General features: G+C 36.9%; 1 protein-coding gene across 1 annotated transcript; it reads left to right on the forward strand.

Moving 5' to 3' along the window:
- LOC119738399 lies at positions 1–25,156 on the forward strand. Its single transcript, XM_038213286.1, has 19 exons — positions 1–289; positions 4,462–4,518; positions 6,943–7,027; positions 7,146–7,241; positions 7,600–7,719; positions 7,883–7,972; positions 8,900–9,093; positions 9,480–9,640; positions 11,181–11,358; positions 13,337–13,502; positions 14,210–14,410; positions 16,364–16,604; positions 17,085–17,183; positions 17,793–17,993; positions 18,415–18,456; positions 18,607–18,681; positions 19,726–19,801; positions 20,967–21,035; positions 23,076–25,156. The coding sequence occupies exons 1-19, from the start codon at positions 164–166 to the stop codon at positions 23,163–23,165; spliced, it is 2,367 nt and encodes a 788-aa protein (XP_038069214.1). The 5' UTR covers positions 1–163; the 3' UTR covers positions 23,166–25,156.
- Positions 25,157–25,393: the final 237 nt, after the last annotated feature.

The following is a 25,393-nucleotide window of genomic DNA, read 5'->3' on the forward strand; positions in this document are numbered from 1 at the left end:
GTCAAAGCGCGCACGTGGTTGTCATCTCCGGTGCAGTACTGAGTGGGTTGGATCGTTTGACTCGGTATAATTGTTTATTAAAAAAAACATCCACTTTTGAGCAAAAAGCAACATTCTAACGTAAACTGTCATATAGTTCGTTGATGTTAATCTGTCTCTGAAGATGTCTTCAGAGTCGGAGTCAGAGTCAGAAAGAAATGATGTTGAATCGCCTCCGTCTTTAGGCCTATCATCAGAACCCAAAACGGACCAAGCACCAAAATCGAATCCTGCCGTAAACAAGACCAAGGTTAGTTTTTAATCCTTTACCGGTATAAGGATAGAATGGTAAGAGTATCCAGACACCTCGTCTTGATTATGTTTTGAAAGCCGAATGCGTTTTCACATTATTTTTTTGCAAAAACTGAATTGCAGGTTCTCGATTTTTGTTTGCAATTTACTGTCTTTTGGAGATATGATGGGAGAAAGTGACATCCGGAATAATGCTGAGTAGAAAACACGTAATTAAAATTATAGCCTATAGCAGTAGCTTCGAACTGTCCTTTTTGTATCGAACTTAAATATCCACGTGTATGCATTCATCATCACCCAAAATAGGTGGCGATGAAATTATTTTGAATATCACTCAGCAAGATAATATTTTTTGTGAAAGAACAGTGCAACTATACTGGGAAAATGTTTTCCACGGATCTGCAAATTGTTCTGCCATCAATCCAGGGAAAACAGTAAAAAAAATATGCATACGGTTTTGTTGCCAATTACAATCATGTAGGCCTAGGCCTGCATGTACATGTACGTACTTTGAATTGACTAACATTAAAATTATATCGTCAGACCTTCTGAAGCTACGCGCTCCTATTTCTGCGCACTCGCCTTTATTTTGAAAGGTGTGTATCCTAAGAAATGACATACTTTCACCGGGATCGTATTCTTTGATGCACGAACTTTAACCAGCGGCCCAAAAAAAGTGGAAATTGAAGGCTTTACCAGAAATTCAGGCAAATTCTACAGCCAAATACTTAAGTACAAACTTGAATCATGCTTGAATGCAGGCAGATCATGCTTCCGGGCCTGCAGAAGTCAAAAATGTGACCAAAAGATGTCCTTTCTTGGTCGCCAAATATCGTCAGTATATTTATAGTTGAGATGTCATAGAAATTTTCAGTTTCTACAAGGGAAAACTTACGGTGCAACTAAAAAGACACGTTTCTTACATTATTTCGGAATTTTTTTGCCATAAGTTTTAAAATCCGACATCTTAAAAACTGTCTCTGTTGATTGGGATGCTCAGAATAACAATATCATTGGGATCTACATTTAATAGGTAAATATGTATAAATCTGGTTAATATGTAAATATGTAAATATAGGCCTTTGTATAAATCTCCAAAATGGGATATTGAAATAATCCTGAAATTACGAAAAGTGTATTGGCATTGAAAAAATGAAAGAAAAAAGAAAGAAATAATGTTTGAAATGCTCAGGAAATATAGTTTTCATAAAGCCAACAAGTCTAAGTTATTAAAAACAGAATATTTACATTGAGTTACATGGTCTGGACAGCACATACTTTTTTATGAAGCGTTCCATGGTAGAATTTGGCAGGATTCTTTTCTACAATGCCAAAACTGCACTTGTTGGAACTCCCCGCTTGCTGCCACCATAAAGAGATTTCATTTTGTTAATCGGTATGATGGATGATCGTAAGCCAAAAATGTGAGTTTTGTTGAGGGAAAGAGTGGTTGCTTTGCTATTTTTAAAGGGATTGTTTACGAAATTGTCACGAAATACCTCACTGAATTATTAGGGACTGACAGTCCAAATCATCCTTTAAAATCGTGGCTCCTGGTGCACTGACATTTTCAAGAAAAACTGTATTTTTCCAACGCTGGTCGGCCGACCAGCGTTGGAAAAAACTTGGTTTTTTTTCAAAAAACTGTTCCTAAGTTTTCATATTTAGTTATTCTGACTTTTCTTTGCAATTGATTACACACCTGCGAAGGGATACAAGCCTGCTAGACTGATTCTCTGAGCCTACAATTCCCCAAGTGTATCAATTGCCCTGTTTCATTTTAAATGGGGTCAGGGAACCAGACTACAAGAACATGATAGGTTTGCTTGGTTTTTCCAGCGTCTACAAGCTCAAAACATGTAACAAGTCAGTTTAACAATATTTTCTATAACATACTAATCCTCCAAATCCATTTACATGTATTTCTGAAAATTACAGCAAAAGCAAATGTTGTTCATTCCCTTTAAGCTACTGGGTTGCAGAGCGTTATCTGCGCAGAAATAGGAGGATCGAGGACACTGATAAACTGTCCGTTTGTGCACAAAATACGGACAGAGCCAACTGGTGAGGGGGTACATGTAGTTGTACATTTGTACACTTTTCTGTAATATAGAATGATTTCCTCCCCCCCCCCCCCATATTGATTTTTGGAGGCCAAGTATCCGAGAAAAAAAATATAAAATGTGACCTGGAACACAAAATCTGTCAGTATATAACCAACATTTCCCCCCTGCACCACTCATTCCCGGCAAGACGTTGGGATTGTCACTTTGGAACTGACCCACTCCTCGGGCAAAATTGAAGTAACAATCCCTGACTATGCTCGACATACATAAGTGGAGCCCACTAGTGATTGCCTTTTGATGTAGTAATTTCCATAATTTATCTAAAGTCGAAAGCCTTTTTAAAAATTTGTTACTTGTCAGAAATAATCTTGTTTTTCTAATCAGCCTCTTCCAACCAATTCCCAATGGGAGGCCAAAGCCCAGATCTCTTTTTTGTAAACAGTGAACCACATTGCATTGATTATTAGATGTTTCTTCTCCTCTTTGGAGGGTGGTTTTCACAGGGGTAGAGAGGGATGAGGGTCATGCACTTCTGGACACAAGTTTTGTGAACTAACAGGGGATTTTCTAGCTACCGGTAGTTGTAAATCGGAGTTGTAACCACATGAAGGTTTATGGCATGGCCCTTTTGTTTGTAATGGTCAGGAAAATTGTTGTTCCTCATCACATCATACTGAAGTTGATGGACAGCTTGCTGAAAGCATTTCCTTTTATGTAAAGTTGGTTTATAAGTTTTTCACTAACACATTTGTTGTTATTATTGCATATATTTTTAACATTGTTATGACACAAACATGAAATTATGTTAAAAGATTTAATCATACAAAATACCATACGAAGTAATTTTTCCCCAATAACTTTATTAATCTAATAATCCACATAACATTATGAGTCAAAATGTTTCCTCTCACACTACTGGTACAAAACAGGTGGTACTATTATCACAGGAAAACACACAATAAACAGTTTTAATGTGTGAAATCCCGCTATGCAAATAATGAGTAAACCTCCAGGGTCCTTACAGTTACACTAGGAAGGACAGTTTATGAAGCACATTGACATTTATTCTCCTTGCAGGAAAATTATGAAACAATATTTTTTCTAGAACATCCTTTTGTGACCAGATATACTTGAACAAATTGTCCTACAACTTTAAAAATAATCTTTAAAATCGTGTGTATTTGTATTGATGTGTTTTATCTGACATTTGTATTAGGTTTCTAAAAGTGTGTATCATTTTTTGAAAATTATGTGTAACCAGTGAAATATTTGAATCTTTTTTTTGGCACTCTTCTTACTTTTTCCCCCTTCTTACTTATTTAAGTTTTAGTGATATTTTCTAATTTCAAAATATACCTACTCTGCCTTATTTGACTTGGCTTCTTCCCCAATTTTGCATTGTTTTTGATTTTCAGCATGTTCACATTATTGATGATCTTCTCTATATTTATGTATAATTATTTTACCATGTTATTTTAGTGTGAATTAATATTTATTTGTTCCTACATGTAGGACCACTGTGGGAAAATTTGTTGTTTTTTTTTTGGGGGGGGGGGTCTGCATTCTAATCCTCTTCAGCACCTTTTTTTGGCACCTAAGATTGAATGATAATTTATGCAAATGAGTGCAGTGAGGGGGAAGTGTAATCCGTTGAATCATAGAGCAAGGAACATGGTTGAATGCATCTGGGTCTATTACATCCAGGTCATGTTCTAGCTATCAATTTGTCATGGTTTTTACATTTTTTTTCTTTACAGAAGTCTCAAAAATTGTCATATGAGTTTATACATCAGGGCATACCTAATTTTTTTCCTGACCAGTAGCAAAAAATTATGTTGGGTTTGGGGGAAGGTATTGAATAACCTCCCCAATAGGTAGCAGGTCCATTTCTCAACTGTTTATTCCACTTTTTGTGGTTTGTTCTGACCATGTGCTGAGTAATTAGGTTTATCCCTCCTGGTGGCACATTGATTAACAAATAAACTGTGCATGTATTGCAGTAAAGCAATCTTTCATTTTAAACTGGGACCAAACATTTGTATTGTACTTTTGTAGCAGAATGCCTTTGTTAATACAATATTGATGCTTTGGCTTTTTATAACAGGTTACACAGAGGAATCTGCAGTACAATCGCAGAAAGTGGGGAAAACTGAAGGACACGGTAGGCTAATATTTCAATTTCTGATATTATGTTATTACAGGATATCTTGCCATAAATTAAAAGGGAAAACAATTTGGGAAGGTTGCCATCCAGACTGAACCATATAGTATAATTCAAGTATACATGTGATGAAAAGCACTTGTACCGTAGTTTATCATATCAATTTTCAAGGTTTAAAGGCAAACTAGTTGTGCTTGTGGGTAATTTTTTTAGGTTTGATTTATTAATAATACCAGAAATTCCAATTTTTTATGGATAATTGTACAAAATGATAGAAACTTGGGTTTCAACATCTCAAATTGGTCTCAGTAGTAATGAAAATGAATCCTAGAATGATATTTCAAAAATGCAATGAATATAAAAAAACGGAGGGGTGCAGATGCGTTTTGACTTAAATTAAAGTTTGGCATAGATTTGACATTAGTGAGTCTAGTTTGGTGTATCCATTCAAACTTCTATTAGCTGGTCTCTAGATTTAAGACAGTGCTATGAAAGGATAAAAGCAACAAGTATAATTCACAACATTTTACAGACTCTACTCCCCTATGGTAGTTATATTCGATAATAAGGAACTGGGCTAGGAACAGCTGGCCCAAAATTAAAGTTGGTTGAGTAAACTAGAGTGAAGATGCCTGATTTGTAGTGTGTTTTTTTTTTTCAATATCTCAGTACCACATATAGGAAACAAATGTGTGGTTTTATGCAATACATGTTTGCTCTGTCATGTGCAGATATAATATAATGGTCCTTTTATTAATAAGGGAAAATTTCCCCCTTTCAGGGAGGAACTTTTGCCAGCGTTTTTATGCCGTTTTTTTTTTTTTGCCCGGTCTCAGGGTAAAACGACACCCACATCTGAAAAAAAAAAAAAACAGGTTTCACAGTAGTATAGTCATATGTTTTTAAAGGATTTAATATTTATAGTATTGGATGGCTTTGAGGTGGATACAAGAATTTATTGCACAAGCTTTCGACTCGTGCAATATTGTCATAGAGAGTGCAATATATTCTTGTATCCACCTCAAAGCCATCCAATATTATTATTATTATTTATATCAGGCCGACTTGATCTGCAAGAAGCACAATTCAAGACACTGTCCATTACATCTTTTTCGTTTACATCAAACGTATTGAAGCTGCCACTGTGATTGTTAACAACAGTGCGCCTATACCTGGCCTTCTGCGCCTGCATGCGCGCAGCGTGTTCGACGGTACGCGCACGCTACACTCTGTTGAGTGGTTGACAACTGTGACTTTCTATGCTCTTGATCGAGCGGGAACCTGCGAAAATGCCCGGACGACTGCAATAATAATGTTATTGCAGTCAACTTTTTATGAAAGCATACAATATGCTGATTTATTTTTACCGCCGGAAGCCTGATATAAATAATAATGAGCAATAACACATGTAAATCAAGTACAAATAATGTTTCAAACACAGCTGGTTTATTATGATTGCAAATTCAATTGATTATTAGATGCACTGATCTGTGCACTCTAAATTTTATCTGTACATTCTTACATTTGACACGATTTTAGCTGAATATAAAATAATGGCTAATGCTATAGATGAAGCTCTGCCATTAGAGCATGAGAGTAGGCCTATACCGGTACTTAGGTGGGTGTTAAAACATTTCTTTCTTTTTTTAACCATTTCTAGTCATTTTTACTTATTAATAAAAGTACACCCAAATCATCATTGAGGTGTTACTTTGTTCTCTTGAGAACATGCCATATGCTCGCTATTTTTCAGGCATTCCCTAACAATTGCCATTTCCTTGCATCTATGTTTAGTTCAGTTAGTGGTACCGTATTCCCCCCCCCCCCCCCCCCCCCCCCCCCCCCACCGGCCCACTTCACACAATGCATTGCTTAGTATTTTGTGGTAGGACTGTAATAGCAATACTTACTCATGCAAAAAGAAATATATGGCTGTCGAATGAATTAAATTCAAATATTGAGGTTTTGTAATTTGTTTTGGAGGAAATGACTTGGGCTGCAAAACAGTTTGATGACAAGGCTGTTACAGCGTGGTTTTACCCCGAGACCCCTCATTTTGCCTGGGAAATGCCTTCCCCCCCCCCCAACAAAAAAAACCACCATTATTAAGCACAAATCAAAATTGAATTTAATATATTAATGGTTTATGTGATATAATTCACCATTATTTATATCAACCAAAGAATAATACAAATAAAGTACTTTTTTATAAAATAATTTTAAGTGATAAAGGCTAAACCTTCGATTTCATTTTTTTTAAATACTAAATAGTAATTTTTAAAATGCTAAATAGGCCTTACTGGAGGAAAAATCTAATTCATGGTGAGCAGCCAATTAATGTGGGGGCATTTTCTGCCGGGCATGGCACATCTCCCCTACCCCATACAAAAAACATTGATATCATTTTGTTTTTACAAATTTCAGGCCAAAAAGTGGATTGACAATCAAGGCTCGACTGTTGCGCCTTTCGTAATCATGAGGCTGAACAAGGGAGTCTTTGAATGGGGAGGTAAGAACTTTTACAAATGTAGCATGATTTGTATAATGTTTTTTACCTTAATATGTTTCCCCTCATGCAATGCAAGTTCAAGGTTTCATTGAAATTTGACATTCATATAATTTTTCAGGTCCTTCCTTCATGCGTGGCTTTGCTGAGGACCTGGAAGTTATCGTCAAGTTTAAGGAGGCAGCCTTCATGAGACCTGTGCCCTTTAGACACAAGGGTGGGTCTTCATTCTCTATCATTTGTAATACTTTTAATTTTGTGCAGCCATTACCAGAACATGCAGGCGTTCATCTTTGGATCCCATCTGCTTCAAAGTCAGTCAATGATGAGACTCCAAATCAGTAATCATTTTTAATTAAGTCGCAGCTAGGATTGGCATTTATTGCAGTTGTCCAACAAGTAGGATAAAATATTGCTATTTTCTTTCTAAGCCAGCATTTCCCTGTCTTTTTTGTCTGGTTTTTCTGGTTATACTGCTTTACAAAATGGGGCCAAATGATACAAAACAATTGTTTTCAACTAAAACATCATGGTCCCCACTAACAAACAAGTTTATAATCTTTTTATCATGATAGGTACTGAGACCAAGAAAGCAGCTAATAGCTGGACTGGTGTAAATGTTGATGGTGTGGACCTTCAAAGTCTTCCAGTTGCCTCTCTGAGACGGATTCTGACAGAGATCTGCAATCCCAAAGGTATTTAAACCTCGGCTATTTGTGTGGAAAAAGAATCAAAGTGATTTCTGTTAAGAAATATGTACACACTGTCTTTGGTTCATTTGAAAATATGTCATTTATGTCATGTTTTGCATATTTAAGACATGTCTTATTTTAATCCCATTAATTTCACTTATTACAGGTCTATGTGGCTTTTGGCAGAATCCTGGCAACAAGCCATCCTGGTGGCCTAGTGATGAAGTGCCATTCCAGTCACCAAACTGGGTTTCAGGTCTGCAGTAACCCTTTATCATGTTTTTCACAGTGATACGTGTAGGCTATGTTCGGTCATGAGCTGTGTGATGGTGTTTTACTAATTTATTTTCTGGTCAAGAAACCAAGGTAACGCACACTATGGGCTCCATGCACATACCCCCTCAGAGTTGGGGAGACCTAGAATGATTTCCGGTTCATCCTTTATGAACTATGGCTTAGCTTTGGCCTTGTGCACTTTCAGGATAAAATCAGTGTACATACACACTTGCGGTGTGCCGTCAGAGGGGCTCTAAAAAAAGCTGGTTGAGAGGGAAACAATAAGAACATTTGACAGTTTTAGAGGTTGGAGGTAAAACTAAGCCGAATATTCTGGTGAAAACCCATGGAACTGCAGGTAGGGACCAAAAACCCAATGAACATATGGGGACTATATGGAACAGGAATCAAACCCGGACAGTGACATAAGGCGAGGACAGTAACCACTGTGACATCTTGACTCACCATCAGGTTCAATTAATATAGGTGTATACATGTGTAACAGCCACCTTGCAAAATCCAGTTATTAGACAATATAATGTTTTTTGTTTTCACATTTAATTTATATTTTATGTAAAATCTCTAACAGATTTATTTCGCTTAATTCCCTATTAGTAGTTCTTCTCATTTTTCTCATGTTATCAGCACACATTTAGTGTGCTTCTTGGTCACCTGTAAACTAATACATGTACAATTAGCAATTTCCCTGATTTGCCAAGCACATGGAGCACCAGATGCTTGCTCCATGTAGTCTGATGTGCCCGGTCATAAACTGCATTAGAGTCAGATTATTGCATGTATTGAAACCAGTGCCTTACAAATAATATTCTGATGAAGTTTAGATGAATTCCAAAGAGGTGAGGTGCTAAATGTGTTTTTTTTATTGTTACTGGTCCAATAATGATAGGTGGAGGCACTAAACTCAGGTGCCATCAGCTTCTTCAAGTGCTTGAAGCATATAAGTCTTCTGATGGTACCAATCAACAGTGCCCAGGTCCCAGCGGCCAAAAGGATCAGCCTAGGCCTACATGTTCCAGTAAAAAACCTCCCCCTGCACCACCTCGGCCCTCTGTCACTGACAGAGTTCTCCACAAATTCAAGGTTGGTTGATGTACCCAAGGTCTGTCACTTGTCAATATTTCTCGGAAAATTTAAACAATATACTACACAAGAAGTTTGTGTTAAGAAAGGGGCCTTGGTCAGCAGGTTTTCTACTCAGAGACAATTCCATGGCCCCAATAAAACATCATTAATATGTGGCCACATCTTCGGCTGCTCTAATATGCCTCTACAACATAGTCAACATGAGGTGCATAGAATCATAAACATGTTAGTAATTTACAATAACATAACTTTTGGAGCTAGTCCACACACACTGCGCAAGTTAGCGTTGATGTATCCGACAGGATATTTTGCTGACTGAACCTATGGAGATTGAAATGGAGATGTATTTTATGTCCCACTTCCATACTTTTCTCGTTTTACAGAAGAGAGACTACAGGTCCTGCTTGACCACTTTGGAGGCTTTGTCATGGGCAGACCTACAAGTAGTTTGCAATGACCTGATGCCTCATGTCATTGATAAGAAGGAGCAGATCAACACTAATATCAGCTTGGCAGACTTTCCTGCTAGCAAAGTGGATGAAAGGTTGGGTTATCTTTTTCTTTTATGTTATTGAATGTACATATTTAATGAAAGACCAAGAAACACTGGTGAATCTTCGTGTCGTTATCATTTTTTGGTCTCACGCAAGTACGTGATGTGAATACAGATGTGATCGAACAAGGAAACCTAGGTACAAAAATAGGTTGTCAGTAAAATCGTTTTTACCCATTTCCAACTGATTTCATCTTAGTCAATATAGTCTTATAATTTTGTCTCAAATCTTATAATTTTGTCGATGTTTTTAATAAACGTATCTAAAATGAAACCCTTTAAAACGGTTGATAAAATTAAACCCAAAAAATTGATACAGGTTTGCTTTCTGAATTTCATGATTTATTTCTTCCTATCCTTTTACTTTGCCGTGACCCAATTTTTTTTTGACTCGCCAGCCGGGCTACATAAGGAATAGTTTGACTAGCCCGCCACTGTTTTGACTAGCATTTGGCTAGCTAGCTACCGCTAATTTTGGACCCCGTATTACCTCATAAAAACAAATTACAGAAGTTTTCAGTAAAGAAAATCTAATTAAAAATATGAGAACAGGTCATTTTCAGAAAGGGTGTCTTCCAGTGGCATCAAATAGAGTTCGACTTTGTGTAACATTTCAAACTATTTTCAATTTGCATGCATCAGAGTTGAAGTCACGTGAGGAAGAATATGAAAATAATCGATTTTTTTTTTTATTACCTAGTCATTTAGTCCTCTTTCATGAGACATGACTGTTTCCAAGTGCTGTGACCTAGTGTTATTAATACATTCACTTACACTTTCGATATTTCCATAAATTATTTATAACTTTATGATGAACATACTTGTACTCTCTACGAGCTAATTCTGTACCGGTATTCACTACTGTACACTGGACTGTTAGTAAGCATATTGTAAAATTATGTTCTAATAATACAACTTTTGGAAAATATACAACCTTTTCAAACAACAATAACAAAACTACCAAATTACTATGCAAGATATCCTGCTGGTCTGTTATAAATGACAGTCTCAAACATCCTGCAAAATCATTGCAAGTACGCTGACATTTACAGGAAAAATTGTTATTTTGTATCAATTTCCAAGGCTGGTCGGCAAACCAGTGTTGGCAGAAAACTGTATTTTCAAATTACTGTCTCTAATTTTCTCTGTTATTAGTACAATGTACATTCTCTTTCACTGATTAGTGAATTATGAATTTATGCCCCATCACTCTGCATTTGTAACTCAACAAAGAAGAATTTCTTGTGGTTTTTATGTTAAGATATGCACAAACTGATTTCAAACAAAAAAATCCAGGGGCCTAAATTTGAATAACAATTGCACAGATCTAAAAGATCTGTAAACTGAAACCTGTAATAAAATAAACCAACTTTGTTCCGATCATTCTTTCATTAACTTATTTATTTTTGAGTTACTTAATGTTAACTTGTCTTGTTAAGCATCACCATTTGTTTCTACAAGCTCTACCAGTGTGATTTTATGAAATATTTGTATCTTAAATGTTAGTTTCTGTTTGATTCACAAACTCCAGGCGGTCCAAGCTAGCAAGACTGCCAAAGAATTTTGCTGCTCTCTACAGCACGGGGGATGGGGATTGCCTTTTCCACTCCCTGAGTGTCCTGGTGAATGGAACAGAGGAGGCCACACTGTTTATTCGCCTGGCAGCAACGGTGTATGGTGTGTGCCATGCAAGCCACTATGTTTCTATGGTAATGTTTTTTATGCTTAAATTAAATTATCCAAGGCTACAAGGCACTTGTTTTTAAGTACAACTTTTGCACTATATCAACTAGGGAAACCTCTTCTTTTTCAGTGAACACTGACATTCACTTGTGCAATGTGAAATTATTAACCCAACTTTCATAGATACAGCTCATCCAAAATAGCAATTGGTATTAAATCCTAAATGATTTAATTTGGTGGTGTTTTACAAATCACATTTATTTTTTTTACTGTAAAACCGTTTAAAACCGTTTTCAAACATTTTGATTATGCATTGTTCATAAATACCTAAGACAGTTTACACATTCCTATTGGTCGAGAGCCTGTCATGTGGCCGGTCTTATCCGGATGATAAAGACATGGCTAGCTGGTCTTAAACACTTTTCCAGTGTCACATGAAATTTGGACTCCCTTGGTGCCTTTTAATGTTTCATTGGTTGAACGTTCACATTCCTCATGTAAGTGATTTCATGGTCCGAAATTTACACTACACCAGCCCAGCTGCATTTTGCGCGACATCGCGCAGTACGCGCGACACGCACGCCAGTGTCCTTATAAGGTAAAGAGTTGGGGATGGGCATCCCATATTATAGTTGGAGGGGTGTTTGGTAAAACATGAAGTAAAATGGTTAAACAAAATGGTTGGCAACGTCTAGTTTTTGGCTTGTTTTGTGTTCGGTCGGTATTAAAAACTCTATTTAAGACTGGTGGGAGTCTGGATGGGTGGTAATTACCCTCGGCTTTGCCTCGGGTAATCACCCATCCTGTTTCCCACCGGTCTTAAACAGAGAGTTGTAACACCCCTAAACACATATTTATTCCCTTAATAATCATAGGGCCCAATCTAGTTTTAAAATTTTTGTCATTTGATTAGTTTCTTGTGAACTATTTTATCATGGTATGCATAGTGTTTATTATGTAGTATGCTTTTCCCAAGCTCAGTGATGCCAAACTGGAGAATATTTGTGGGCAATAAAGATGCCTCCTCTGCGGGTACAAAAAAGTTGTCCGCAAACAACTGTATTGACAATTAAGTTTTTCCAAAGAGTGCATACTGCAACCAAAAAAAAAAGGCAACTGAGTATTGTATGCATAAAACAAATATAACATGTTTTTGGGGGGTGGCCAGTCGATGTATTGGAAGTTGACTAACTCGTTCCTGAGGAGAACTTCCAGTACCAGTTCTTAGGGAAGTGAATATGGACTGTCCACCCCTCAAAGCATGTATCTGTGTTTGTGTATTTTATTATAACACCTCACCCACAGATTCTGCATCTTGATTTCCTTAGAGCGAGTCATGTAGCATTTGCTATTTTTGCTATATTGCTGTGATTGGCAAAAAGTTCTATACCCGTAGCAACCAAAGTACTATACAATACAACAAGCACACACTTTAAAAAGATGGGTTCAAACATTTCTGAAGCCAGCTTGGAAAAGTGCAAGTAAACTTTCACCAATTTTCGTATTCAATTTTAATTACATTTTGAATTTGTATTTAGATTGAATTAATAAGTCATCGCTTAAAATCAAGCCGAATTGATGAAAGAGATGTAAATATTGAATGCTTTATCTCATGGTGTTGTAAAACTAGCCTCCCTCTGTGATCCATGGAACATTCTATTTTCCATCAGCTTCGCCTCAAGAAAAATAGAATGTTTTAGCACCTCAGGAGTTTTACTGCACCTCTCAAAGCAGATGATATTTGTATAGTAGAGAAGTTTATTGAAAGTGATGAACAAAGCGATTGCATTTTTAATTACTGGTATGACCTTTTTTTTAAGTGTATTTCACAAAATTGCAGTATGCCGGTGCCCGTGGAGAACATGTATGTCCCTTTTTAAAAAAAAAATTGAACTATTTGGAAAGTTAATTTCAAGAAAAGAACAATTTAGCAGATATAACCTGAAATCTATAACCTGAAATCTATAAGCAGCCTGTAAGTTATGTATTTATTGTTTTACACAGTATCTTGAAGAGTGTGGCAGTATTCAGGCTGCTTGTGCTTTCATGCACATGATGTGTGCACATCCTCCACCTGGCACATCCATTGCAGACTGGACTGTGGAGGAGATTATATGCCACACTGTGCAGGACCAGGCTGCTTCCACGGCTAAGATACAGTCTTATTCTGGTAAGCTTATGCCCTGCTAACTTATAATAATTGTTCTAAAGGTGTTAAACGACCACGATTATCTATATTTGTAGTCAATGTATAGAGCTTTGCAACATCATTAACAAGATTCTAATGTCTGAACAGCCTTCGGACAGATATTGTTAGTAAGGGCTCAAGGGAAGATGACAGCATTAGAACAGTGGGCTCATTTGTCAAAGGCAATAATTATGTACATTTTGAAAATTTCATCCAGTACACTCTGTCACCAAATGTCAGAAGCACGTACATGTACATCTACAATGCAAATTCGTGCTATGATTATTTTCAATTGTCACCAAAAACCTCACTGCAGCATTTATGATGCTCATCGGATATGTTCATCAAAGATTTTTGAGGGAATGAGTTTTGGGGGGAATCGTTGTATTTATACATGGAGTAAAAAGTTAATGCCAAAAGCTCATCTTACATTAAATACTGAAATCTTATAATACAATGCCAATTAGGTGGTTGATCAAGATAGTCCTAAAAGTTCCAATGGAGAATACATGCATGTAGGACATGTATACATGACCAACATGTATACCAACAAATATATTGCAAGGCCCATATTTATGTTTCTTTTTGGGTGTTTCAGTTGCTATGTATTTTACTTGCAGTAAGATACATGTATATCTCTTTTTTTCATTTTGGCTCTCGTCTTGCTTCTTTGTATTTTGACTTTTTAGGCATCCTTCAGGTGTTGTTTGCAGCTGGGTTTCTAGGGGTATACATCCAGCAGTACTCGGAGGATCGTGCCCCGGGGTATGATACCCTTCTAAACCCATGCGCATGTGAAGAGCAGGATGGCTTGCCACTTTTGCACGTCATGTGGGTGAAAGCATCATCGTCTGGAGCCATGAACCACTTTGTCCCCCTCGTTCCACGTCGTAAGTACCACAAAGTGTTTAGTAAAACATTTTTGATGTTCTCTTTGACTATATTTGTTACCCTACAGGTGTTGCTAATCATTCTTCTTTTATTCATTTGTTTTTTGTTCACCTTTTCTTCCATTTCCTTGTAAACAAAAATTGAATGGTTATTGTCTTTGTAATTGCATGTGTCTATAAATATTTCTACAATTTCTTTTCTGCTGAAAATGTATTAAAAGCACACAATCAAATATGAAATGGAAGTTACATTGATATGTACAGGATGATAAAAAAAATTCAAAAGCAAATGTCGGGACTATTATTTTAGTGAAGTTTTGCATGTACATGTAGTACTTTGAAAATACAGGATATAAAAGCCCAATCCATAAGCTTTCTTTTAGTACAAGAATCATTCAAATAAGTTGTGTACTTTTCAAGTTAATGAATTATAAACCCTAACCACAAAAAAGGTGTATGTTCTTTCAGGAAAACAAGAACAATTCAAACATATCCCTATGTGATTTGTTTTCGTTTTGCTGAAAGAACACTTACCTTGTTGTGATCCGTGGACAGAACTTTTAAACGGTGGTTTGAAAAGTACATGATTGATTTCAATGATTTTTGTACTAAAAGAAAGCCTATGAATTGGGTTTTCGTATCCCAGATTTTGAAAGGGCTATATATGTACATGCAGAACTTCACTAAAACAATGGTCCCGACATTTGGGTTTTGCTTTTTTTTACTTACCCTGCATAGTGGACATTTCATTTGACTTCAAACTTATATCCATATTTAAATATATACAAAAGAAGAACACATCAATGGATACTAACTTGATACTAAAACTGCATTCAAGTCTGATGAACTCAGCACTATAAGTGGGTTTCGTTCTTTTGAACTGCACAGAAATGCAATGTGGCACTTATATATTTACCAATCATAATTAATGATTAAGATGATGGCCTGCTCTATCGAGAAATGAGATCATTTACAAATGGTGCATTTGAAAGCTACAAAAAGACTTTGGTGCTCTGTGCGCACTGGAGTATAAATGGCAGATGAAGTTTAACTCCGACAAATGTTTTGTAATGTGCACATGACTTCCAAAAATACCCCCACTACATCCAAGTGTAGAATTAACGACACCCCCCCCCCCCTTCAAAATAACATTAGTCATCCATATCAGGGCGTTGTATTTAGTAAAGATCGAGTGTGCTATGGTCTCGATCCCACATCAATTAAATTACCACTACTGCAAAGCAAACACTTGGTGTCATCGGTCGTAACCTCAAGCCTTGTAGCCGCTTATACCGGTCCTTAGTTCACCCCAAATTGAAATATGGTGTCTGCGCTTGGGTTCCATACACTGACGAAGAACGGAAACAACTGCAAACTTAGCATTCAAAGATAGGCTGATTTAATGTGCTGCAACAATTCCACCAGAAACTCCATTACTGCCATGCTACTCCTTCAGCTCCGAAGACTGGCGACACATCTCATCATGCTCTACAAAATTGTTCATGGGTTGGTTGACATTGAAGCTGGGCATAGTCTCACCACACAAACAAGAACACACAGGAGGTCTCACCAATTCTCATATTACTGACTTCATGCCAAAAGCAAGATCTACAGCACCAGTTTTTATCCATCTACAATCACACACTGGAATAACCTGCCTTCCCACGTCATTAATGCTAAAAGTTTGGATCAATTCAAAAATGCCCTCACTGATCCCTCGTGCAACATCAACGTCCTCCCTTAGTCCCTCTAGCCCTGCCCGCCACGCCAACTCAAGAGGGTTGCGGCTGAAGCTGTTTTGCTGGAGGAAAATTACATGTATACAGATTCAGACACAGATGGTATTGTTGTTTTAATACTTGAACATTGTATTGTACGTGAACTGTTCGTTGCTCAATGGTGAATCTAAGCCATTATTAACAATGGTTTTGTATATTTGTTATCAAATTTCAGGTGCTCAATCAAGACGCGCTGCCCACAAGGGGAAGAAGTTCAATCTGGGGGATGTGGCCGAGAATTTCTGCACAGCTTGCTTGGGGGCAATGAATATGTGCCAGGCAGATGTACACTACCTAGATACATGGATTGAATGCGATGAGTGTCATAAGTGGTATCATTGCCTGTGCACCGGAGTGGCTCATGCTGCAGCAGAAAACATGACATTTGTCTGCTGCTCCTTGAATTGCTCCACCAGGTATGGTTGTTTCGTGTCTTGGTGTGTGAGCAAAAATCAAGTATTATTTTTATACCTCATTTCAGAAATTTATTTTTTCGGGAACAATTTGTATTCAGGGTTTGACTTTATTGGTAACCCACTTGCCCCAAAAAAATCCTAACTGGACTACTTAGGAGTCTGTGTCAGTAGCCTGGCTGACTATTGACAAAAAGATTAAGGTCAAACCTGTACATTTATTTGTCTGTGCACATGCATAAAACAACCACAGTGAAAAATAATTGATGCTACAAAAAAGGATATCCCAAAAATGTTAAGATTAAACAAACACAATCAATGGGTGAATGCTTAACTATTTGCAAAAACAACATTTGTTTGTTTTTGTGTAGTCGTGTTCTTTTTTAATGTTATGTTGGTATAATTTACACTGTATCATTAACCCACTTGTGGAATAACAAGAAATACAGGAGATATTGAATTTTATTGGTTTATTTCATTCAGTGTTGCTAAGCTTGATGGGACCACAATTACAGTGGGAGACATTAATCGCCTAAGAAATGGAGAGGACCTTTCTGGTGATGCCATTGACTTCTTCATGAGGTACTAACACAGCAATTACTTTTCTGTACACTGATAATTAGTGGCTCTCTTTGACAGATTTATTGCTGATGTCCACTCCCACATACTTTTCCAGACAGCCTACCAATTCTTAAAAGCGTACATGTGCAAGCACATTTAATTCAGTTCATGAAAGAAGTAAGCAGTACTATTTTTTGGAAAGACAGGTGTGCTGTAAAAATATCTATATATAAAAACATTTCTTAGGCCAGGAGAACAGTCTGCGTACATTTGAAAGGAAATTGTGTATTTCCAGCTCGCCTATCGTACGCTGAGATATCCATATTATTTTTGCTTCAATTCAATCTACTCACACCTCACTTGTCTTGTCAGACTTGAATCCAATTGTACACCTTGTACCTCATCCCAGTATTCATACCACACAGGGACAAGGACATTTTGAAGTTGCTATATATACTGAGCCTAATTACCTCCTTTGAATAAGATGCATGAAGTATAAGAAATTGTCCTGTATGAAGTGCTTGAAACACAGCATCTATCAAAAATGCATCTTTAATTAAATTTGATAGTTTATATTTTCATGTCAATTAAAAGTATGTCTTACATCACAAATTCTGGGTTTGTGTTTAGACACTTCATGAAGACATCAAATGGGGCAGATGCCTTAATCCTGCCCTACTTCATTGGGCAGCTTTTGCAGCCTAACAGCTGGCTGCAAAAGCTGCCACTCAGCCAAGCTGTGCCAAGGATGGAGCAGCATCTGCGAACAGTGGGCATCACTGCCCCAAGAATCCAGCAGACTGGCAACCTGCTGTTACCAGTTTGTACTCGGTAAGTGCCACTTGTGAACAAAAATGCGGTATTTTGAATATTTCTGTATTTTAATTTCTGTATGATTATTTCATGTATGTAAACCTACAATGCCTTGTATGGAAACACCTAAGCCTTATTGCTTTTAAATATTTTGCTTGATGTTCATCTGATTTGTCCACTTACATTTTGTGATGCAAATTGCTAGCTTGCTAGCTTGCTGGCTTGCATGCTGGACTGTCTAGATATACTTTAGACTGTATATACTGTTTCAAACATCCATCTGTAATGCATGTATTCTCTTGATTGCAGATTGTATAATGTTTCCTGATGCTTTTCCAACATTATTGAAATATGACTGTACATAAGTGTTAAAATAAGTTGTCAATTGTATCTAAACATTAACAATACAATTGTGCCGCTTCTTTTTTTTCCCACACAGAAATCACTGGGTTGGCGTTATAGTCCAACGAGAAGCGAAATCGTGAGTTATATAGTCTTTTATTGTTCATTTTCACTTGTTACATTTGCATACCACATGAATCAATGAAACCAACAATAACATACATTGCATGAAGATGTAAGCTGACTACCCAACCCTAAATCTATTAACATGTTCCTCTCTTTTATAAAGATTGCTGATTCTGGACTCACTTGATGGATTTCTTGGTGCTGATGTATACAACAGTCTGCACAGATTTGTTTGCAGGTGGTGTACAGATTTGATTTCATTGTTTATATTAGATTTGTAAGTGTACCAATGTTGTGACCTTATTGCCAAGTCTTGCTTGAAAGATTGTCAAATAGTTCAAGGATGCCAGTTCACGTTAACCATGGAGCAATAGAAACAGTCTTAACAGCCATACAGTAACAACCAATGCAAACTTACCACAGTAGCAAATAATTGTATATCATGTGTGAGTAAATTAATCCATGACACTGATACTGACATCTTCTTCAGTTGAATTGATGTTGGTTTTCCAATTTGATTTAATTATGATTTAATTTTGCCCAAACAAACATTAATCACTCTTCAGTGCCATAATTTGTGTTTTTTGAGCGCTGCAGATTGCAGATTAAAATCCAGATCACTCGGGCGGGATTCTTTTCTTTTTCATTTCCATTTTCTTTATTTTTCAGGATAAACAGTAAAAACTAATGCATACAAATTACAATACAGTACCATTAAAGGACAACAACAGAAAGCGAAAGGAACATGACGGCTCCCAAAGGATCCATCACCCAATAGAGATAAAAGTCTCTGTCAAGGGGCACTCCTGACTAAATTGGTTCACACACAGAAAATCAGTTAAATTAAATTAAATGAACTTAATGACATTAAGTTTTAAAAAAATACATATAGAAGTCTTTAGAATTAGAAATAGTATCTTTAAAGAAGTATCAATACGAAACTGATTTACTTTTTATTTTTTGATAAATTGATTCAAACCCATGACCTTCTGCATTCTAGACCAGATGTCTTAGCCATTAGAATATACAGGAATAAAAACACATGATTAAGACCATTAATTTTGCCTGATGACAATGCAAATAACAGTCCTATGTGGTTGGTACAGTAACATTTATATACAAGCAAATTTGTTAACTGTGGCTACTGTTCATATTCTTTATCTGTGTATTGTAGTTAGAGATTAAGGGAAGAGGAAGTGTATTGATACATCCTGTTTGTCCACTACATTATTTCCCTGTCCAAATTTGATCTGAATGCTGATTTATTTTTTGCTTAAAACAGATATCTTGACTTGATCGCTCATTGTGCTGCTGATAAAGCATTGAATGAAGAGCCACTATGCATGGAAGCCCCTAAGGTAACACTCTCTATAATTAAAGCATCCAAATTCAAAAACAAACAGGCAGGCATGTGAATCATGTTTACAGGGAGTGGTTTTAACTTTCTTTTGTACCTCCCAAGTAAGTTCTATACAGTGTTCTTCACTTCACTGTTACTTAAGGAACACCATGAATAGTATACAAATATTGAGTGGATCAGTGTGTAATGGGAGGGATATTTATTGCAAGGTAAAATCTGGACTTTTCCATTCATGAGGTGAAGCCAAGTGAACTGGAAAAGTCCAGATTGTACCAAGCGATAATATTCCTCCCATTTCACAATTCAAAGCCACTCAATATTTGTTTTATATAACTGACATATAGATCCTTGTCATTTGATATATTTGAACATTCTTTTCAATACAAAATTGGTGAAAAATGTATTTCCTCTTCCAAACCACCCCTTCACGAAAATGTTTGAACCCAACGCTGTAGCGCTGGTTCTTTGGAACAATACGCGCTACGCGCAATGCTGAACGCGCACACCAGCATGCCTTTGCACACAAATACTGCATCATGGAACAAGAATGATCCTAACTGTTCAATACTATTTCCCATTCCCCATGGGCGGATAGTACTTTTTGAGCCGCGGTGTGAATGGCAGTAATAACAAATGTCAAGTAATGTGAGTTCCACCAATCAAATGACAAGGATCGGTTATATTATCAGTCTTATACTTGAAGTGCTTCCAGCACCGTGTATTTAAAGTTGGCCATTAATTTAAAAAATGGGTTTTTTTTATTTATTTATTCTTTTTGGAAGATAACATTATTTTCATCTATCAAGTTTCCCAAATCAAAAACCTAAAGGAAATTAGCCACTTGGAGGCAACGTTATAGCCTGGCTTGCGCACATGACTGCACACCGGCCTTTGTCCACTACCATCTATGGATTGAGACACTCCTTGCATGCTTGCATGACTCACCTGCAAACGGGTTTGCGGCTATAGCTGTCATCCGCGGTCCAGTGGTTAAAAAGGAATCAAATTTGTTTCAAATTGGAGATACTAAAGGGAAGGAATTTAAATGTTTACTAAGGTAGAAATTATCAGTGTTTATTGTCATTGCCAAACTGTGTATCGTACCCAGCTGTAATTGAAGCTATGGTATTTATAAAATTGTCTGTTTTATTATAATTCTGCAGGTAAAACAGCAAGACAACATGCACGACTGTGGCGTATTCCTTCTTGCGAACTTTGAAGCTTTCTTGAATGTAAGCATGAATCATATTTTTTCTACTTATAGTTGTTCAAACTGGTCTGTGAATAACAACAATGTTGTTATAGGTATGATGTAGGTTTTATTATTTTATTCTGAAAGTTTATAGTTTCCCTTCTTGGCTGTTCTTTTCGCCCCTCTGTTGATTTTTGTACATTAATGTAATACATACACTGCATGTAGTTTGAATGAAGGGAGGTGATGGTGTGGGATTGGGCCTCATGGGCCGGGACTGGATTTCCCTTTTTGGAAGGTCCCCAGAAATTTGATAATACCCACCAACAATTAAAAAAAAAGGAATTAAAAAGCCTGAGAGGTTAGATTTTCTCATGGGGTGTTACTAATTCTTTGGCATGGAGACTTTTGTTTTGGCTCCCATCTGATATGTACTGTTACTCATTCTGTAAAGCGTAAAAACCTACCCCACCCCACATGTCAGCCCCACACACAGCCTTTGTGGAGTACAATTTGTCATACTACATGTACTTCTAGTCCGAGTAACTTGGACCCAACTTATCGCCTTTTTTAACATTTGGACATGGTCTGGCGATAGTAAGGTCCAAGCTAATACCGCGACCTGGACAACACCGTCCCAAAAACCAACAAAAAACATCAGATTTCACCTTCAAAACGGCCTCCAAATTACTGCCACCTGAGGTACGAGTAGACATCGATGATTAAGATGGTTGTACTGAAGTTTACTTACGATCCGGAAAAAAGTGAAATTTTCCGTTCATTTTGGAGAGCTCCCCTCGCGATCTTGAACACGTTAATTTTTCGATCGTGTTTAATGTTTGAACGACGCGATTTCTTCTACATGCCCAGCGTACATTCGATGGTCCCCGTATCCCGAGTGCGATTCCGTTACCGAGCGCGCGCGAGGCATCGATTATGATAATGAGTAGACTGGATCACGTTTGTAAACACATGTGCATTTCAAACGATAATAAGGAGTCGGGAACAAGCGCAGCTTTTATGGCGGGTACCAGTTCAAGCTGTTTCCCGATTCCCTTTTACTGTTCGAAATGCACATGTATGTGTTTACAAACGTGACTCATTATCATAATCGATGCATCGCGCGCGCTCGGTAACGGAATCGCACTCGGGATACGGGGACCATCGAATGTACGCTGGGCATGAAGAAGAAATCGCGTCGTTCAAACATTAAACACGATCGAAAATTTAACGTGTTCAAGATCACGAGGGGAGCTCTCCGAAATGAACGGAAAATTTCACTTTTTTCCGGATCGTAAGTAAACTTCAGTACAACCATCTTAATCATCGATGTCTACTCGTACCTCAGGTGGCAGTAATTTGGAGGCCGTTTTGAAGGTGAAATCTGATGTTTTTTGTTGGTTTTTGGGACGGTGTTGTCCAGGTCGCGGTATTAGCTTGGACCTTACTAACGCCAGACCATGTCCAGATGTTAAAAAAAAAGGCGATAAGTTGTGTCCAAGTTACTCGGACTAATGTACTTCCCCCTTTAAAAAAATCCAAGGACCCACCACTGCTCCTTAAAAGGGAACATACAACGTTTGCAAACACACAGAAAAAAACCTACCAAATTATTATGAAATACCTGACTAGACTTACCTGGTGTGCTCACATTTTCAAGAAAAGATCAATTTTGAACGCTGCAGTCGGCCGACCAGTGTTGGAAAGAACCTGAGCTTTTTTCAAATACTGCACCAAATTACCACATTTAGTTAGTCTGAATTTTGTTTGCAATCGATTACACATCTATGAATGGGTACAAGCCTTCTAGACTGGGTCCCTGACCTTACAGTTCCCCAAGTCTATAAGTGCTCCATTTCAATTTATGTTTAGTCAGGGAACTAAAATACAAACATATTTATTTTTCTTGTTTTTTTTCCAGCATCTACGAACACAAAACATTTGCTGTAAAATACTAATTCCTTAAATCCATCCTTCCCATTTTGAAAATCACAGCAAAAGCAAATGTTGGACATTCTCTTTAACCATGTAGTTCATTATCTAACTTTTGAGCCTGTCTTTATCTACATTATTATTGCAGGGAGGCATAGATGAGTTGGGCAAGATTTGCACAAATGGAATGAAGATGAGAAGGAGGCTCATTACCTTGGTACATGGACACAGCTCGTAGGCATTGGAGTGGTATCATGAATGAGGGCCCGATTACAGTTGTCTCTATAACTTTGGATCAGGACAGTACTATCATTCTTTGTAGGAGAATTTTTAAATGTAAGTTTTTCGAAAGACACTTGTGCTGTAAATAAATGAAATTGAACCACCTAATGTTTCTGCACTTTCTTCACACCTGTGAGAACAGATTCAATACAATGTAAACGCAGGATGAATTAAGCTCAGTGAAACCTAATGTATTCAAGAAAACACTCGGAAAGCGGTTCTTGGGTGAAATTACAAAGTCTGGTAATAATCTTTTTTCTAAGAAGTGTTTGATGATACGTATATTGCTTTTTCAGTGATTAAAGGTTTAATGCTTCAAGACCATTGTCCCACAAGTATGTCATTTGGTTCAGTACATACACTCTGTATGGAAATGACCTTTCAGATATGGCACCATGCATACTTTGTTTTGTTTGACAAAGACGAGTGTAAAGAATCACACAAAAACTGTGACTTGGTACATGTAATTGTAAAATCTTATAAAATGTAACACGTTGTAATTAAAGGCCTTTTTCCTACTTCTCAAAACTGTCATTGCAAAACGAATTTCCATGACATTAGCAATGTAGGCGGGCTTGTTTTGAAATATTTAAATGACATCTGCATTGGTTTAGAGATCTAGTAAGTGTAATACTGTATATCAAGTAGCTGAATTAAGCCAATGTGAAAGAAAGCAAATTTGCATCAAGAATGGTGAAAGTGTCCCTAACATTCAGCTTTAAAGTTGCGGTCTCTTGAAGTATGAATAGTAGCCAAGGCCTCTGCACATGACCATGTGTACTTTTCCGCTTAAACTATCTCATCGAGCAGAAGTTCATGTCCATGAAAATAACTAATGTATTACACTACAGTGTTTTCTGTATATAATTTTTATACAAGTATTTTCTGCTATCGCATATTAATTTGAGTGTTCCCTTACTTCACTCGACTGTGTCAAGCAGGTGTGTACACCGTAAATAATTTTCATTGCATACACATGCAGTTGGCCCAGAAAATTAACTGTGTGCAGCCGCTATGACTTTTCTTGTCTCTTGGACATCAAAGTTTTACAACAGAGAACCTTTTTTACTTTTGTTACCTTTTTTACCAAGTGTTCGAAAATATATGTACTATAATATAAATATTATATTGTTTACACAAAATATTTACGTGTATGTATTTGCATGGGTAAGTGTTTAGTTATGAAATGAAATCACAGCATGATATTGGTCTTATGTCATGCCTGCCCGGATTTGCGCAAGTTTCAAAAATATGTAACTTCAAATTGAAAGTCATATAGACATCAACCATGACAAACTACACAGATTGTTTGACATTCTGAACATATGTACAAATGCCTAGTACTTCATATTTTTAACTATTTTCTCTCAGGTAATTCTTGATCGAAAGGTGCAAATTGATGGAAATATGACATATTTGTTATCTTGTACAAATGTATATTTTTTTATGGCCTATATAATTAACAGAGGCTTAATCTGGGTTCTGGAACCAGTGTCCACAATCGTGAAATATCCTCCGGGGTCCCTCCCAATCCAGAAGGATCTCCCCTGTGTATGAGCATAACATCTAAGGTATTTGGATATTTGGATATGAAACAAAAGCAAGTCAACAGGAGGTATTGTACATAGGAACGATGTTTAGAATTGTTGAGAAATTTTAGACGATCAACTTAATTCCCAGGAAACTTATCTAAAAGTATTTGCCATGTGACAGAGATGTTTTTAATATTCAAGTCGCAGCAGCACTGACTTCAAGAATTTTCTTCCCTCCCTCCCCTTTGTTTCGTTACATTTTGTAACAGTTTTGCCTTTTATTTTTCTGTCTCATTTTGTATCCCGTTGATGAGGATTCTCTTTTATTTCTTTGATGTAGTTACAATTATATGTGGATTGGTCTGGCCTTCATGGTAGCCTTAGAATAAATGGTTTTCCATTAATATACCCGAAACAGCTTGACTGTTTGTCTCCTTATTTTATGTGGTTCATTAAAAGAAGTTTTAAGCTTTCAATATAAGAATCCCAAATGGTTTTATGATTTTACCTTTTCAAACTGGAAATCCACTTTTTGAATTTGTCCCGAGTGTGTAACAAAAATACATTTAGCAAGACTAATTGGAAACTATGCATAGGAGCGTCATAGTGTAACTTGCATTTCATGATTTTTTGTTAGAAAATGTTTAAATAA

Source organism: Patiria miniata, unplaced genomic scaffold (assembly GCF_015706575.1).
Source record: "Patiria miniata isolate m_02_andy unplaced genomic scaffold, ASM1570657v1 HiC_scaffold_3, whole genome shotgun sequence".
Classification (NCBI taxonomy): Eukaryota; Metazoa; Echinodermata; class Asteroidea; order Valvatida; family Asterinidae; genus Patiria; species Patiria miniata.